The sequence below is a fragment of the Cucurbita moschata genome, unplaced genomic scaffold (assembly GCF_002738365.1).
Source record: "Cucurbita moschata cultivar Rifu unplaced genomic scaffold, Cmos_1.0 Cmo_Scf00064, whole genome shotgun sequence".
Lineage (NCBI taxonomy): Eukaryota > Viridiplantae > Streptophyta > Magnoliopsida > Cucurbitales > Cucurbitaceae > Cucurbita > Cucurbita moschata.
In genome coordinates this window covers 487,584-502,317 of record NW_019268580.1, presented here as the reverse complement: position 1 = coordinate 502,317, position 14,734 = coordinate 487,584, and the positions used below count along the sequence as shown (strand labels likewise).

The 14,734-nt window shown below is 34.7% G+C and overlaps 2 protein-coding genes across 4 annotated transcripts in view; both read left to right on the top strand.

The window, feature by feature from the left end:
- Positions 1–218, top strand: part of LOC111437502 (phytochrome-interacting ankyrin-repeat protein 2-like) — a 2,779-nt gene extending 2,561 nt beyond the window's left edge. For 2 of the 3 annotated variants that reach the window (XM_023075501.1, XM_023075503.1), the window contains one exon: positions 29–218. The gene's annotated coding sequence lies outside the window, so the exon portion shown is untranslated. Of the gene's footprint in view, positions 1–18 lie in introns of all 3 variants that reach the window. The other variant, XM_023075502.1, reaches the window with a different exon arrangement.
- A 7,469-nt stretch (positions 219–7,687) lies between these two features.
- LOC111437630 (protein KINESIN LIGHT CHAIN-RELATED 1-like) lies at positions 7,688–11,964 on the top strand. Its single transcript, XM_023075685.1, has 3 exons — positions 7,688–8,568; positions 9,608–10,516; positions 11,491–11,964. The coding sequence occupies exons 1-3, from the start codon at positions 7,940–7,942 to the stop codon at positions 11,723–11,725; spliced, it is 1,773 nt and encodes a 590-aa protein (XP_022931453.1). The 5' UTR covers positions 7,688–7,939; the 3' UTR covers positions 11,726–11,964.
- The last annotated feature ends 2,770 nt before the right edge of the window (positions 11,965–14,734 follow it).

Sequence of the window (14,734 nt, the reverse complement as noted above, 5' to 3'; positions counted from 1 at the left end):
AAAAAAACCCCCCCCCCCCCCCCCCACACCCCTGATGGTGGTGCTGTTGAGTTTGATTCTGCTCTTATCAAGGCATCTATCCATCTAAATCTTGCTGTGTTATGTGTTTGCATTCCTTTGCCAGCCTTTGTTCGATGGACCTACTCGTTTTTGGTCCGAATTTATGCTACTTGGGACTGGGACTATAAATGTAACGACCCATGTCTAAGATTTGAATTAGAAAGATTTTCGAGCATTGTTTAACATGCTTAATTATGAAATTTTTATGATTCAATTACCTAAAAAAGAAGGTACATCTTTGTTGATATAAATAGTAATTTTTATTTTCTTCCGGACTTCCTTAATCATCCTATCATTGAGATTTCTCTCATTTGAATGTGGTATGAGTTTATTTATATACTTCTTATTTACTCGAGTTTCACAGTAAAAATCAAGATGATAGATGATATAAAAGTTTAGAGATTGAGAATTTAAATGAGTTACAGAACCAAGATAAATATTGAATGAAATTTTTCATTTCATGCGAAGGACGTCCTTCGTGTAATACCTTTAATTATTATGTTTGGTTAATCATCCTCGTGACCAATTACTTATTATTGTATTGGTAAGCTATTCTCGAGATGTGTATATATATGCTGATATGGTAGAATAATGGGAAAAAGAGGAACACAATGGGTATTTGTAGGGATAAAGGTTATATTGCATTATGGAGGGGAGACACTATTGTTAATTGCTTTTCTAATTTTGTTTTAAACTAATCAAATTCTTATTAAACACAAACACTTAGTGTTCATCATTTTTAGTACTATCTTATAATTAAATTAAAAGGGTGCTGGAACTATGATGTTTCGTTAGGTGAAACATTATTTTTAGCTTAAACTAATGTCTCTTTTGTATATATTTAAGTGTTTTTAGATGCCCGTATCACACATTAGCATGAAATAATATAAATTTAATGTGACTTATAACTGGAGTCGTCCTCTAATAGATATTATCAATTAGCACTTTGAAAAAAATCTAGAAGTATAGATCTGGCCTACATATATAATTAAAATAAAATGTAATGCATTAGTAGGTTCATACGACATGATCACGTTACTTACTTGTCTCGGTTCATGTGAGACACCACACTAGTTGAAAAGAGTAACGAAACATTTCTTATAAGAGTGTAGAAATCTCTCCCTAGTAGACACACTTTAAAATCGTGAGACTGACAACGATATATAATGAGCCAAAACGGACAATATGATGGACAATTCCTTCTTTATTCAAACATCACACACAAACTAATTAAACGTTTTGAATTCCAATTATGAATGGCAGCATAGAAAAGGAGAAAGAGCATAGATTATTGTCCAAAATGGAACGAAATAGGGCCATTTGTTTGTATGTTTGGAGACAAGCTTCATTTATTCAAGCAAACTTAGAACATTTGGAATCTTAATCATTTTTATCCTTGACCAATAATTTATAATCATCCACTTCAAAAACCCATTTTAATTATTAATTATGCTTTTATTTTTTTTTTCTTTTTATATGTTATATTTGAATAAAAACAATGTAAATATTTTTAAAGAAATTAATATTCTCTGCCGATAAAGATGATCTGCAATGTTCTACATTGGTTGGGGAGGAGAACAAAAGACCCTTTATACAGGTGTGGAAACTTTCCCCTAGAAGGCGCGTTTTAAAGTCTTGAAGAGAAGCCCGAAAGGGAAAATCTAAAGAAGACAATATCTACTAGCGGTGGATTTGGATGGGCTCATAGATTGACATTTTTTTTGTTGGGTCAATTCGACTCACCTGAAAATAAGGTTTATTTTTAAAATTATTACGAAGATTAAAAATATTAAACATTTACGCCTGAGCTATACTAAAATGGTTAGGATGATGACAGTTCTAGGTATTTAATTATTTGTTATATAAATGGAAAGTTAATATGGGATTTGTAAAGTGAGACTGTATCTTTTAATAGAATAATGCGTAGCACACGTGTGAGGGACCCCAACAACCCTGTGAAAATGCTAAACATGAATGATTAATACAGATTATTGACAAAATTAAATATTAAACTTGCTTCCATATTTAATTTAATTTAATGTTCATCAAATCTTTATAATTTAATCTCACTAAATTATTAACTTTTAAATTATGGGTCATTTAAAATTATTTGAAATGGATTATTAACTTTTCAATTATTGATCATTAAAATTAATAAAACCAATTGATTACATTTTTAATTCTTGTTGTGAGATCCGAGTACGAGGGTGCACTTCTCCCTAATTAGGGCGCTGACCTGTAAAGGGGTGAATTGTGAGATCACACATCAATTAGAGAGGGGGAATGAATATTCCTGATGAGGAGGTGAAAACCTCTCTACAGTAGACGTAAGTAGACTTCAGCTATTACACTTAGGATTGTAGGGATAGAAACCGAGGGCTAAATGAAAAAGAAAAAAAAAATTAAGACTTTTCCGAGGTAGTGGAGAACAGGTACAACATGAACTTGAAAATGATTACAAAGAAGGGGGAAGCTTTAATAGAGAGTTTGATGATGACAACAAAGCCTCAACTTTGGGTCTCCCATTACATCCTTCTTTCCTATAAAACCCTTCCTTTTCCTCTAACCCTAAACACTCAAATTTCAACCTCTTAAGCCACAACAATGTCTTCCATGCCTCTTAACACCTTCCTCCTCATCTTCGTCCTCTTCTTCGCCTCCTTTATTTCAGGTATAACTTCACTCTCCCGTCTTTTTTCGGGTCTGTTTGGATTGACTTTATTAAGAATGATCGTAAAGAACGGGTCATTAATCATGGTATTCCATTGCAGGAGGAGCTCATGGGAATGTTCAAGTGACGAGAAAGCTTTTGGGAAATGAAGCAATATTGATGGACTATAATGAACCCAGTGCCAACCCAAGGCATGAGCCAAGAAAAGGAAGCCCTGGAGGTCGAGCTAGCTTCAATCCATGAATGTTTCTTAATGAACCAATGAACTTGAAGCTCAGTGTATTATAAATAAATGTATCTGATTATGTTGTATATGGATTTGCACCACTTTGTCATGGTAATAATAAAAATAATACCGATGAAGTACTCGGATTCGACTATTTGAACTATGTTCGGGTCAATATCATTATAAAGCCCCATGCCACTAAAAAAATATACTTGTTTTCTGGATAAAGATATCAATTATAGTTTCAAATGCGAATGACTCTATGCATTAAAAAAAAATAGAGGTAAGTTCCTGGCTTTAGAAGGAAATGTTTTTTTTTTTTTAAAAAAAAAAGTTTAACATTTATAAGAATGCCTTGTAATCTATTAAACCGTACCCAAATTGACGTTTCATTTTATGTTGTAGACTAATATTTATTTAATAAACTTTATTCTTTGAACGTTGCATGTTAAGGTAGATTTGAGGAAATAATCGAACCACATAAAAGAACCTTCTTGTCTCCTTTTGTAACACTCGAGTTAAGGAGAGGTACAAGAATGAACTGATACGACATCCGAATGAGAGCAATCCTCAAGATAGGATGGTTAAAACCTCAAGTGTGATTTGCTTGGAGTAGTTTTAGATTTAGTGACCTCTTGCAAAATTTTCTAGAATGCAAGTGAGTGAGGACAAAGAACGCTAAAAGGACTTGTGTTGATATGTGGGGTTAGTTCTCATTCTTAAGCGAGGAGTATGTAACGTGACCATATCGTAGAAAAACGTCAGAATCATTAGGTGTTGAATCCAAATTCTAAATCGTGATGCAAATCTTGGGCAGCATGGGTGTTACACCTATTCTTCTCCGTTCCACGTCAAAACAAAAAGTATACAACATGAGTACAACTTCAACCGTTAAAACATCCACTTCTTTTAAAGCTAAAAGTTCAAATTTTCACTCGCCCGTACTTTGATTGCATTAAAAAAACGAGTTAAAAATAAGAGGGTAAAGGAATTAAAGTATGTATAGGAAGAGTCTCCCTCCCATTGACAACTCACTACAAGAATGATATACATAAAAAAGAAGCGTTGGAGTTATAATTGAAGTGCAAACCCACATGTCAAAGGCATCATTGGGAGAATGCAAAATTAAAGACAATGCCCGTACGAACTCCATACTCCAAAGTGCAACAAAAAAGAGGAACCAAATTGGTGTTTGAAGCTAAGGGATGAATGTGTTCTTGCATTATCAATAGGAAACATCATCATTCATTCTTCTTTTTTCAAATCTTTATTAAACTAATCAACATTCTTCTCCTCCATCAATTACAATAATGTTTGTGTACGTACGTGTCGTAGAGAAAATAATCAACTAATTCTTTCTAAACAAGTCGAGAATAATAGATCAAGAATAATTCAAATTTAATGAAAAATCGTCACTTATCATCTTTAATCCATACATTATATTAATCTTATTCACATTACAAAAGTTTAGGGTTTAATATAATTATTAATTTGAGATTAAATTTAACTTAACGGGTAGAACCCGACATTGATGTGTGAAAGCAAATAATGAAAAAGCTAAAAAAAAAAAGAAAAAAAAAGGACTAATTTGCAATTATAGAGTGAGGGAAAAAGAAGAAAATATGGGCCAAAGAAAGAAATTATGAAGAAATAGGGATAAGATAGAAATTGTAATTTTGTATAGTAGAGGGGCCTTTGCTGTTAACTTTGCCGACACAGCTTCACTTATATACAACAAACTCCCTTTCAATAATTCAAATTAATTATATATAATATACTAACCATTTTTTTAATTATATATTTATTAATTATATACTCTCATGTAGGGTTTTTTTCGCTAAGTGAACGACTAAACCCTCTTAATGGAATGCTACCTAACCCCCCGTGTAAATTATATATATTATAGTTTGTTCGACCAATTGGCCAAGTTGGGTTGAATTACGTTAAATTTTTAAAAAATTTAAAAAAGTACGGTTTGATTCGCAGGTTTGAAGACTCTATTTTTAAAATTGTTATGAAAATTAATAATTTAGATATTAATGATATGTAACGACTCACGAATGTTTGATATGTGATATATATCATGGATGACTATTTTTTTAATAACTTAAAAAACAAGTAATCCGACCATCAAAATAACCTAATTCGAGAACGAACCGCTGTACTAGGTTAGATTGTGAATGTTTTTTTTTTTCTCTTGCAAAAGTATAATTTACCCATTTAAAAAGATTTTAAAACCCGAAGTAAATTAAAAAAGAATAAAAATAAATATTTTAAACCTTAAAGTAAATTCTTGTAATAATGTGTTAAACAAGCATATTTGGATTTAGTTTGCCATAAATATTGAGAAAGTGGTTGACCAGGATAACAGGTACAGCTACCACTTACAGAATCATTACTCGATGCTTTAATGGAGGTTATCATCATGACACTTAAGCTTAATTCTCTTAATTAGCCTCCATTATCTTCCTCTAATTACCTTCTTCTATAAAACCCTTTTCTTTTGTTCCAACCCTAGCCACTCCCACCTTCACTTATACTTGTATTTTCACCTTCAATCCCACCTTTGATCCTTCAACAATGGCTTCCATGGCTGCCTTCAACACCTTCTTTTTCATCTTCCTCCTCTTCACTTACCCTAATTCAGGTACTTTTAATTAGGGTTTAGGGTTTAGATCTGTTTGTCAGTGTTCAAAATGGAAATTAGGGTTTCATAATTATACATTTTTGGCTGAGATTTTTGTTGGTTTTCTTCCTTTTGTAGGGGTTGCTGATGGTCTGAACTTGAAGGAGGGTTTGAAGCTACCAAACCCTTGTGGGCAGGTGAGAAACCCTAAGCTCGAAGTTCAAAATTTTCTTCGTAACATAAGAACTGAAAATTATCGACTTTTGAGATGATAATTGTTCTATTTTTTAAAATATTTGAAAATATTAAAGTTAGTGTAAGATCGCACGTCTGTTGGAGAGAGGAATGAAGCATTTCTTGTGAGGGTGTGAAAACCTCTCTCTAACAAACATGTTTTAAAACCATGAAACTTACGGCGATATGTAACAAGCCACAACGGATAATATCTTATGGATTTGAGCTGTTATCGTTAGTGTTTGAAAGCTTGAGTTTAGAAAATCCATGTTCTAAGACATGAGTCCCGAATATGTTCGTAATACAAATCAACAGAATCCAAACCCTAGATTTAATAAACTCACGAGCCAAACATGAATTCAACATCTTAAGCCAAACCCACACGAACTCAAATTTGAACGCTCACCCGAGTACACGAACTCAAAGCTTCATGTGTATTTGGAATAACCATACGTCACAAGGATATAAAAACATTGTCATTGATGTCGATGACTCGAACTCATCAATGAATCAACGAACATATCATCCATTTATGTCCATTCCTGAATAAACGAACAACGTAAAATCATTATAATTATCGTCTTCCTTAAGTCACAGGTGAGAGTTGAGAAGAACAAAGTGGCAAGAAAGCTTTTGGGAGCAGAAGAATTTTCAGACTATGCAAGCCCAGAACATAACAGAAGACATGAGCCAAGGATTGGGAGCCCTGGAGGAAGAGCATAAGAGTGCCAATCCAAACGTGGTTGGTGACGTTTGAGTGAGCTTTATGGTGTGGTTTTGTGAACAGAGTTTTAATTATATATGGAGTGTGTTTCATAAACATATGTTTGTTGTAGAAAGTGAGTATCATATGGTGTGCAAAAGAGTGCTATTTGGAATGTAATATACGTAAGAATATGGCTATGAGTGTCCAAAATGTTGTGTGTTAAACTTGTTTTCAGATATTAATGATGGTTGTGTCTTAGCCTTGAGCTCAAGATGGAATATATGCAGAAGAAATGACACTCGAACTCAAAGCTAGCGGGTTCTTCTCGAGATATGTTGAGGCTTAGCTGTTAACTGGACATCCAAGAAAAAAGCACTGTTTCGGTGCAGGCCAATCTTTTCTACTAGATGAAATTAGAATGAAAGTTAATTATCTCAACGCTTGTTTTGTCTAAGCAAATATAGAATGTTCAAGATATAGGGTTTTGTCACAATGATCTGAAAACTTTGTCGCATCTCTTCGATATGGATATAAGTAACGATTATAGCATTCTCTTCTAGTACCTATTGGTATGTCGGGATCCAATTGGTCAGGTAATTAACTTGTTTGTTGGAGTATTTGGATATATATATTTTTTTCATATCGGTATGATATTTTCTTTCGTGAATTTCCAAAAAACTACTATCATTCAAATCTAAGTCAAGAATGAGTTCAGCAACATATGAGAGTAGACATCAAACCTCCGACCTTTTAGTGTAAGATACACATCATAATCAGTTGAACTATATTTAAGTTGACTTAAATGCGTTATGAATTTAATAATCCAATTCTTTCTCACTCGATAATATATGAACAAATTCTCATAATAAAGTCTAAAATATTAAAAAGTAGTGCAAAGAACAAAACATCAAAAAGAAAAAAGTGCAAAGGCTCTAATAACTTAACAAGACAAGTATATAGATTAACTTTTAATTAATTTCACATCAGTTTTCTAATCAAAATATTGGAAATATAATAATTTTTTTTTTCATTGTAATTAATCCTTTAATGTTGCTTATTTAAATAAATTATAATTTGTGAAAATATCAATAGGAATAAGAGAAAAATGAATTATTCAACCTCTAAAAAAAAATAAAATATGTGAAATTACTATTTCACCCTCTCAGCTTAAGTTTGCTGCGGTCTCGTACTGGAGCAGACCGACGGCTTAGACTTGACCACGATGACAGCCATTGACATCTGATATACTGCAGCTTCAGCTTCAAACCCCCACTGAAAATTTGATCTTCTCAAGGTGGGCCGTTCCATTCCGTTGATTCATCGTACTAATCCACATTTTCCCAGATCAAAGATTAACCCTCTTCAAATCCATATCTAAATCCCCTGTTTTTCCTGTTTTTATTTGTTTCCGCCTCCATGCCGGGTTTCGTCTCCGTCAAAACCCCGCCGGACACTCCGCCGCTACGGATCTCCGTCCCCGACACGCCGCCGGTGTCGAATCATCGAACCCCATCTCCTCTAACGAACAAACAGCCCTCTCCATCTTTTTCCCGATCTACGAACGGGAAGAAGAAGCTTCAACCGGAGAGTCCGACGGCGACCCAATGTCCGCCGGATTCTTCTCTCGACAACCCCGATCTTGGGCCTTTTCTTCTGAAGCTCGCTCGCGACACCATTGCCTCTGGTGACGGCCCGAATAAAGCCCTAGATTACGCGATCCGTGCATCGAAGTCGTTCGAGCGGTGCGCTGTGGATGGGGAGCCGAGCCTTGACCTGGCCATGAGCCTCCATGTTCTGGCTGCCATTTATTGTAGCTTGGGCCGGTTCGAGGAGGCGGTGCCGGTTCTTGAACAGGCGATTCAGGTTCCTGACATTGGAAGAGGGACGGATCATGCCCTTGCTGCTTTTTCCGGACATATGCAACTGGGTGATACGTATTCGATGGTGGGTCAGATCGAGCGCTCGATTGGATGCTATGAAGAGGGCTTGAAGATTCAGATCGAAGCCTTGGGTGAGACGGATCCCAGAGTTGGGGAGACTTGCAGGTTTGATTTCTACTGTTTTTGTATTAGATGCATATTAGTCTTCCACGAATGTGGGAATTTGTGTTGGATTTTGTGGGTTGAATTTAAGTTTTGTGATTGAGCTTGATCGGCATATGTTGGGACTTGATGGTTTATGAGTCAACTTTTTGCATTTTTTTTCCTTTGGATTCTGTGGGAGTGACTCCAGTTTAGTGTTAGAGATCACGTATTGGTGGGAGAGGAGAACGAAACATTCTTGATAAGGGTGTAGGAAACCTCTTCCGAGCAGACGCATTTCAAAATCGTGAGACGGCGATACTAACAGGCCAAAGTAGACAATATTTTCTAGTGGTGGACTTGGACTGTTACTAATGGTATTAGAGTCCAACACCAGGATGTGTGCCAACAAGGACGTTGGGCCCTTAGGGGTGGATTGTGAGATCCCACGTTGGTGAGAGAGGGAACAGAGCATTCCTTACAAGGGTGTAAAAAACCTCTCCCTGATAGACGCATTTTAAAACCGTGAGCTGACGGCAATACGAAACGGGTCAAAGCGGATAATATTGCTAGCGGTGGATTTAGACTATTACAAATGGTATTAGAGCCAGACACCGGACGGTATGCCAGCGAGGACGCTAGGCCCTTAGGGGTGGATTGTGAGATTCCACGTTGGTTGGAGTGAGGAACGAAGCATTCCTTATAAAGGTGTAGCAAACCTCTCCCTAGTAGATGCGTTTTAAAATCGTGAGCTGACGACGATATGTAACAAGTCAAAGTCGGAAAATATCTACTAGCGGTGGACTTTAACTGTTACAAATGGTATCAGAGTAAGACACCAGGTGGTGTGCCAGTGAGGACGCTGGAGAGGAGAACGAAGTATTTCTTATATGGGTGTGGAAAACGTCTTTCTAGCAGACACGTTTTAAAATCGTGAGCTGACGGCGATATATAACTGGCCAAAACGGATTAGAGTGTGTAGTGTTTCTATTTTTCTGTGATGAAATGAAATGGTTAGTTTATTGTCTGTTATTCATTTGGGATCGCACCATGTTATATGCAGGTATTTATCTGAGGCGCACGTTCAAGCAATGCAGTTTGATAGAGCAGAAGAATTGTGCAAGAAAACTCTTGAGATTCATCATGCACATAGTGAGCCTGCATCACTTGAAGAAGCAGCTGACCGCCGACTGATGGCGCTCATTTGTGAGGCGAAAGGCGATTACGAACAGGCGCTTGAGCATCTCGTCCTGGCCAGTATGGCGATGGTAGCAAACGGGCAAGACAGCGAGGTTGCTGCCATTGATGTGAGCATTGGAAACATTTACATGTCTCTAGCTCGCTTTGATGAGGCAGTTTTCTCATACCAAAAGGCTCTTACTGTGTTCAAAGCATCCAAGGGTGATAACCATCCTTTGGTTGCCTCGGTCTTCATACGCCTCGCTGACTTGTATCATCGGACTGGAAAGCTCCGGGAGTCGAGATCTTATTGCGAAAATGCAATGAGGATATACTCAAAGCCTGTGCCTGGAACTTCACCAGAAGAAATTGCTGGTGGGTTGACCGGAGTTTCAGCGATTTACGAGTCGGTTGGTGAGGCCGAGGAGGCGTTGAAGCTGTTGCAGAAGGCTATGAAGATGTTGGAGGATAAGCCTGGACAGCAAAGCACAATTGCCGGGATAGAAGCACGGATGGGAGTCATGTTTTACATGGTTGGGAGGTACGAAGATGCGAGGATCGCGTTCGAGAGTGCGATATCGAAACTTAGAGCCACCGGGGAGAGGAAATCTGCGTTCTTTGGCGTCGTGTTGAATCAAATGGGATTGGCCTGTGTGCAGTTGTTCAAGATAGATGAAGCTGTTGAGCTGTTTGAAGAAGCAAGAGGCATTTTGGAGCAGGAGTGTGGCAATTGTCATCAAGATACCATTGGAGTTTATAGCAACCTTGCTGCAACCTATGATGCTATGGGAAGGTAGTTCACTTTATTTAAGCTTGTTTCCTTATCACTGCCAATCATATTTCGTTGCATTTGCATAGCTTGTTCGGGAGCCTCGACCCTCTTACTCTTATGGATTTCTATAATAGCCCAAGCCCACCGCTAGTAGATATTGTCTTCTTTGAGCTTTCCCTTCAAGGTTTTTAAAACGTGTTTGTTAGGGAGAGGTTTCCACACCCTCCCAACTAATGTGGGATCTCACAATCCACTCCCTTTCCGGCACACCGCGTAGTGTCATTGCTGGCACTGCCTAGTGTCTATCCCCCTTTGAGATTCAGCCTCCTTACTGGCACACCGCCCGGTGTCTGGTTCCGGTACCATTTGTAACTGCTCAAGCCCACCGCTGTCGGCATACTGCCTAGTGTCTACCCCCCTTCGGGACTCGGCCTTTTTACTAGCACACCATTCGGTGTTTGATTCTAGTACCATTTGTAACAGCCCAAGCCCATCGCTAGCAGATATTGTCTTCTTTAGACTTTCCCTTTCGAGTTTCCCCTCAAGGTTTTTAAAACACGTCTATTAGAGAGAGGTTTTCACATCTTATAAAGAATGTTTTGTTCTCCTCCCCAGTCGATGTGAGATCTCACAATCCACCCCCCTTTGAAGCCCAGCGTCCTTACTGGCACATGGCCTAGTGTCCACTCCCCCTTCGAGTCTCAACCTCCTGGCTGGCAAATCGCTCGGTGTCTGGCTCTAACACCATTTGTAACAGCTCAAGCCCACCGCTAACAGATATTGTTCTCTTTGGGCTTTCCCTTTCGAGCTTCCCCTCAAAGTTTTTAAAACGCGTTTGTTAGAGAGAAGTTTTCACACCTTTATAAAGAATGTTTCGTTCTCCTCTCCAACCGATGTGGGATCTCATGATTTCATAGTTACTTAAACGCAAAGATGGGTAGCGTAGCTTAGCTAATGAATGCTTTGTCTAATGGTTTCTTCCAAAACTATTGCAGAGTCGACGATGCTATTGAAATATTGGAATCTGTTCTTAAGTTGAGAGAAGAGAAGCTCGGAATCGCGAATCCCGATTTTGAGGATGAAAAGAGGAGACTGGCTGCGCTACTGAAGGAAGCAGGCCGAACCCGAAACCGGAAAGCAAAGTCTCTGGAAAACCTGATTGACCCGAACTCGAGGAAGACGAAGAAGGAGGCAACAAAGAAGTGGTCGAGCTTGGGATTTAGAATCTGAATAGGAAAGTCTCCTTCGAGATCGAACTGCTTTACTGATCCAACGTACACATTCTGTAACATATAAGATCATGTATAGAGTTGATTTAATTTGTTCTCTTTATGATCTGAACTTATTTATTGTTTTTCCTCTCTTTGTGCTGTTCATTGTTTGATTGAATCAATATCTGTGTAAGGCTGTTAATTCAGAAAGAAAACATTGATCTTGATTGAATAAGATTTTCGAAGAATGTTTTCTCATTTTCATCGGAATTGAAACGTCTAGGTTTGTTATATATTTAATACGAACAACGCCCCAAGCTCATCGCTAGTAGATATTATAATTTTTCGGCTTTCTTTTTTGGGCTTCCTTTCAAGGTTTTTAAAACACGTATGATAGGGAGAGGTTTTCACACCCTTATAAAGAATGCGTTCTCCTCCTCAACTGATATGGGATCTAACACAATCCACCCTCTTTCGGGGCCAGCGTCCTCACAGACACTTGTTTCCTTCTCCAATCGATGTGGGACCCCCTAATTCACCCCTTTAGAGCCATGTGTCCTTGTTGACACACTGTCTCGTGTCCCACCCCCTTTCGAGGCTCAACCTCCTCGCTTGGGCCATGCGTCCTTGCTGACACAACACCGCCTTGTGTCCACCTCCTTTCAAGACTCAGCCTCCTCGCTGACACATTGTTCAGTGTCTAGCTCTGATATCATTTGTAACGGTCCAAGTCTATCACCAATAAATATTATCCTCTTTACGTTTTACCTTTCGGGCTTCTTCTCAAGTTTTTAAAACGCATCTGCTAGGAAAAAGTTTCCACACCCTTATAAAGAATACTTCATTTTCCTCCCCAACCATTGTGAAATCTCACATTCGAGTTAGTTCAAGTTAACCCAATCTAGTTTTAAGAAACCATTAAACCAACAAAATTCATAAAGTTCTGAATTGTGTGAGCACAATCTACCCTAACCTAAATAAGTTCATAACCCAACCCAATCGTACGAGTTGAGTCAGCAAGGTTTAACCTAAGCAACACAATAGTTCTTTTTATTCAGTTCAGTTGGGTTGGATTCATTATAGAACACTAAACCGAAACCATATACTATAAGTTATTATCGGTTCAGGCTCTCTCACTCTGAGCTCTGGGCGCACAAAGAAAAGTAAAGTACTACGTAGTACGAGGAGATGTCTTTAAATAATTAAGGGAAAAAAAAGGGTAATTTTCTTAAGAATTTGGAGAACATTAAGGGTGAAAAAGAGACAAAAATGTGATAGTAATATTTAAAGGGCTCCAAAAAGAGAGGGAAAGCCTAACAAAAATCTACAAACCTAAAGATTTTATTCATTTAGATGAGAATTTAGCATTTACACGTGCTTTCATGCTCATAAAAAACAAAATGCTTTCTGGATTGTAAAATTCCCCCCATCATATATTACCAAACATTTATTTGTTCATATTCCAAACCCGACAAAAATGTTTATTTTATCAAATTATATATATATATTAAAGAAATTTTATTTTAATATGTATACGACGGTTAATATAGATTAGAGATAAATATGAAAATAAAATAAATAATAACATTGATAGAAAGAATAATGTGATCACTAACTGTATAGTTAAACATGAATAAAATATGTTAAAAGGACTCGTATTGATATATGAAGACTAGAAATGGATCGTTATATTTAATTTATATATCTAATAAAGTCTCCAGATATAAATAATTTTTTTTCTTACTAAAATAATGAATTTTCTCCTGAAATTTATTACATAAAAATTTGAAAATTTTTATTTCCAAAATAGTTGAAGTTGTAAATTAACAACCCTTGTTAGTTGACTTGCTATTTTCTTGAGGTTTCTAATTAAGTATAAATGTTTTATGTTATATATATATATATATATATATATAGTTTTTTTTTTTTTTGAACTTATAATTGTTTACTCACAATTTTCTAATAAAAAAATTTCAATTTTATTAAAGAAATATTTAAATTCTTAACTAAATTCTAATATATATATATATATATATATATATATATATATATATATATATATATATATATATATATATATATATATATATATATATATATATATATATATATATATATATATATATATATATATATATATATATATATATATATATATATATATATATATATATATATATATATATATATATATATATATATATATATATATATATATATATATATATATATATATATATATATATATATATATATATATATATATATATATATATATATATATATATATATATATATATATATATATATATATATATATATATATATATATATATATATATATATATATATATATATATATATATATATATATATATATATATATATATATATATATATATATATATATATATATATATATATATATATATATATATATATATATATATATATATATATATATATATATATATATATATATATATATATATATATATATATATATATATATATATATATATATATATATATATATATATATATATATATATATATATATATATATATATATATATATATATATATATATATATATATATATATATATATATATATATATATATATATATATATATATATATATATATATATATATATATATATATATATATATATATATATATATATATATATATATATATATATATATATATATATATATATATTAAATATGGATTAAAAAAATGAACAATGAAGTAAAAATATTGGTGAAAATAGGATTTATAAACTTAATTTTAAAAATTAAATTTAAAAAATCAAATAATTATTTAACAAGAAAATATTCAAAAACATTAATGCACGACCAAAAAAACCTAGATCTAAATTAGGGTTAGGTATTCACTATTAAGAAAAGTAATTTTTGTAACGTTTTTTTTTTAATTATTAATTTTTAAATTCCTCCAACCCATTCTAGAAGATTAATCACAGAATCAACTACGAAAATACTTTAAAATAAATAAATAAAAAG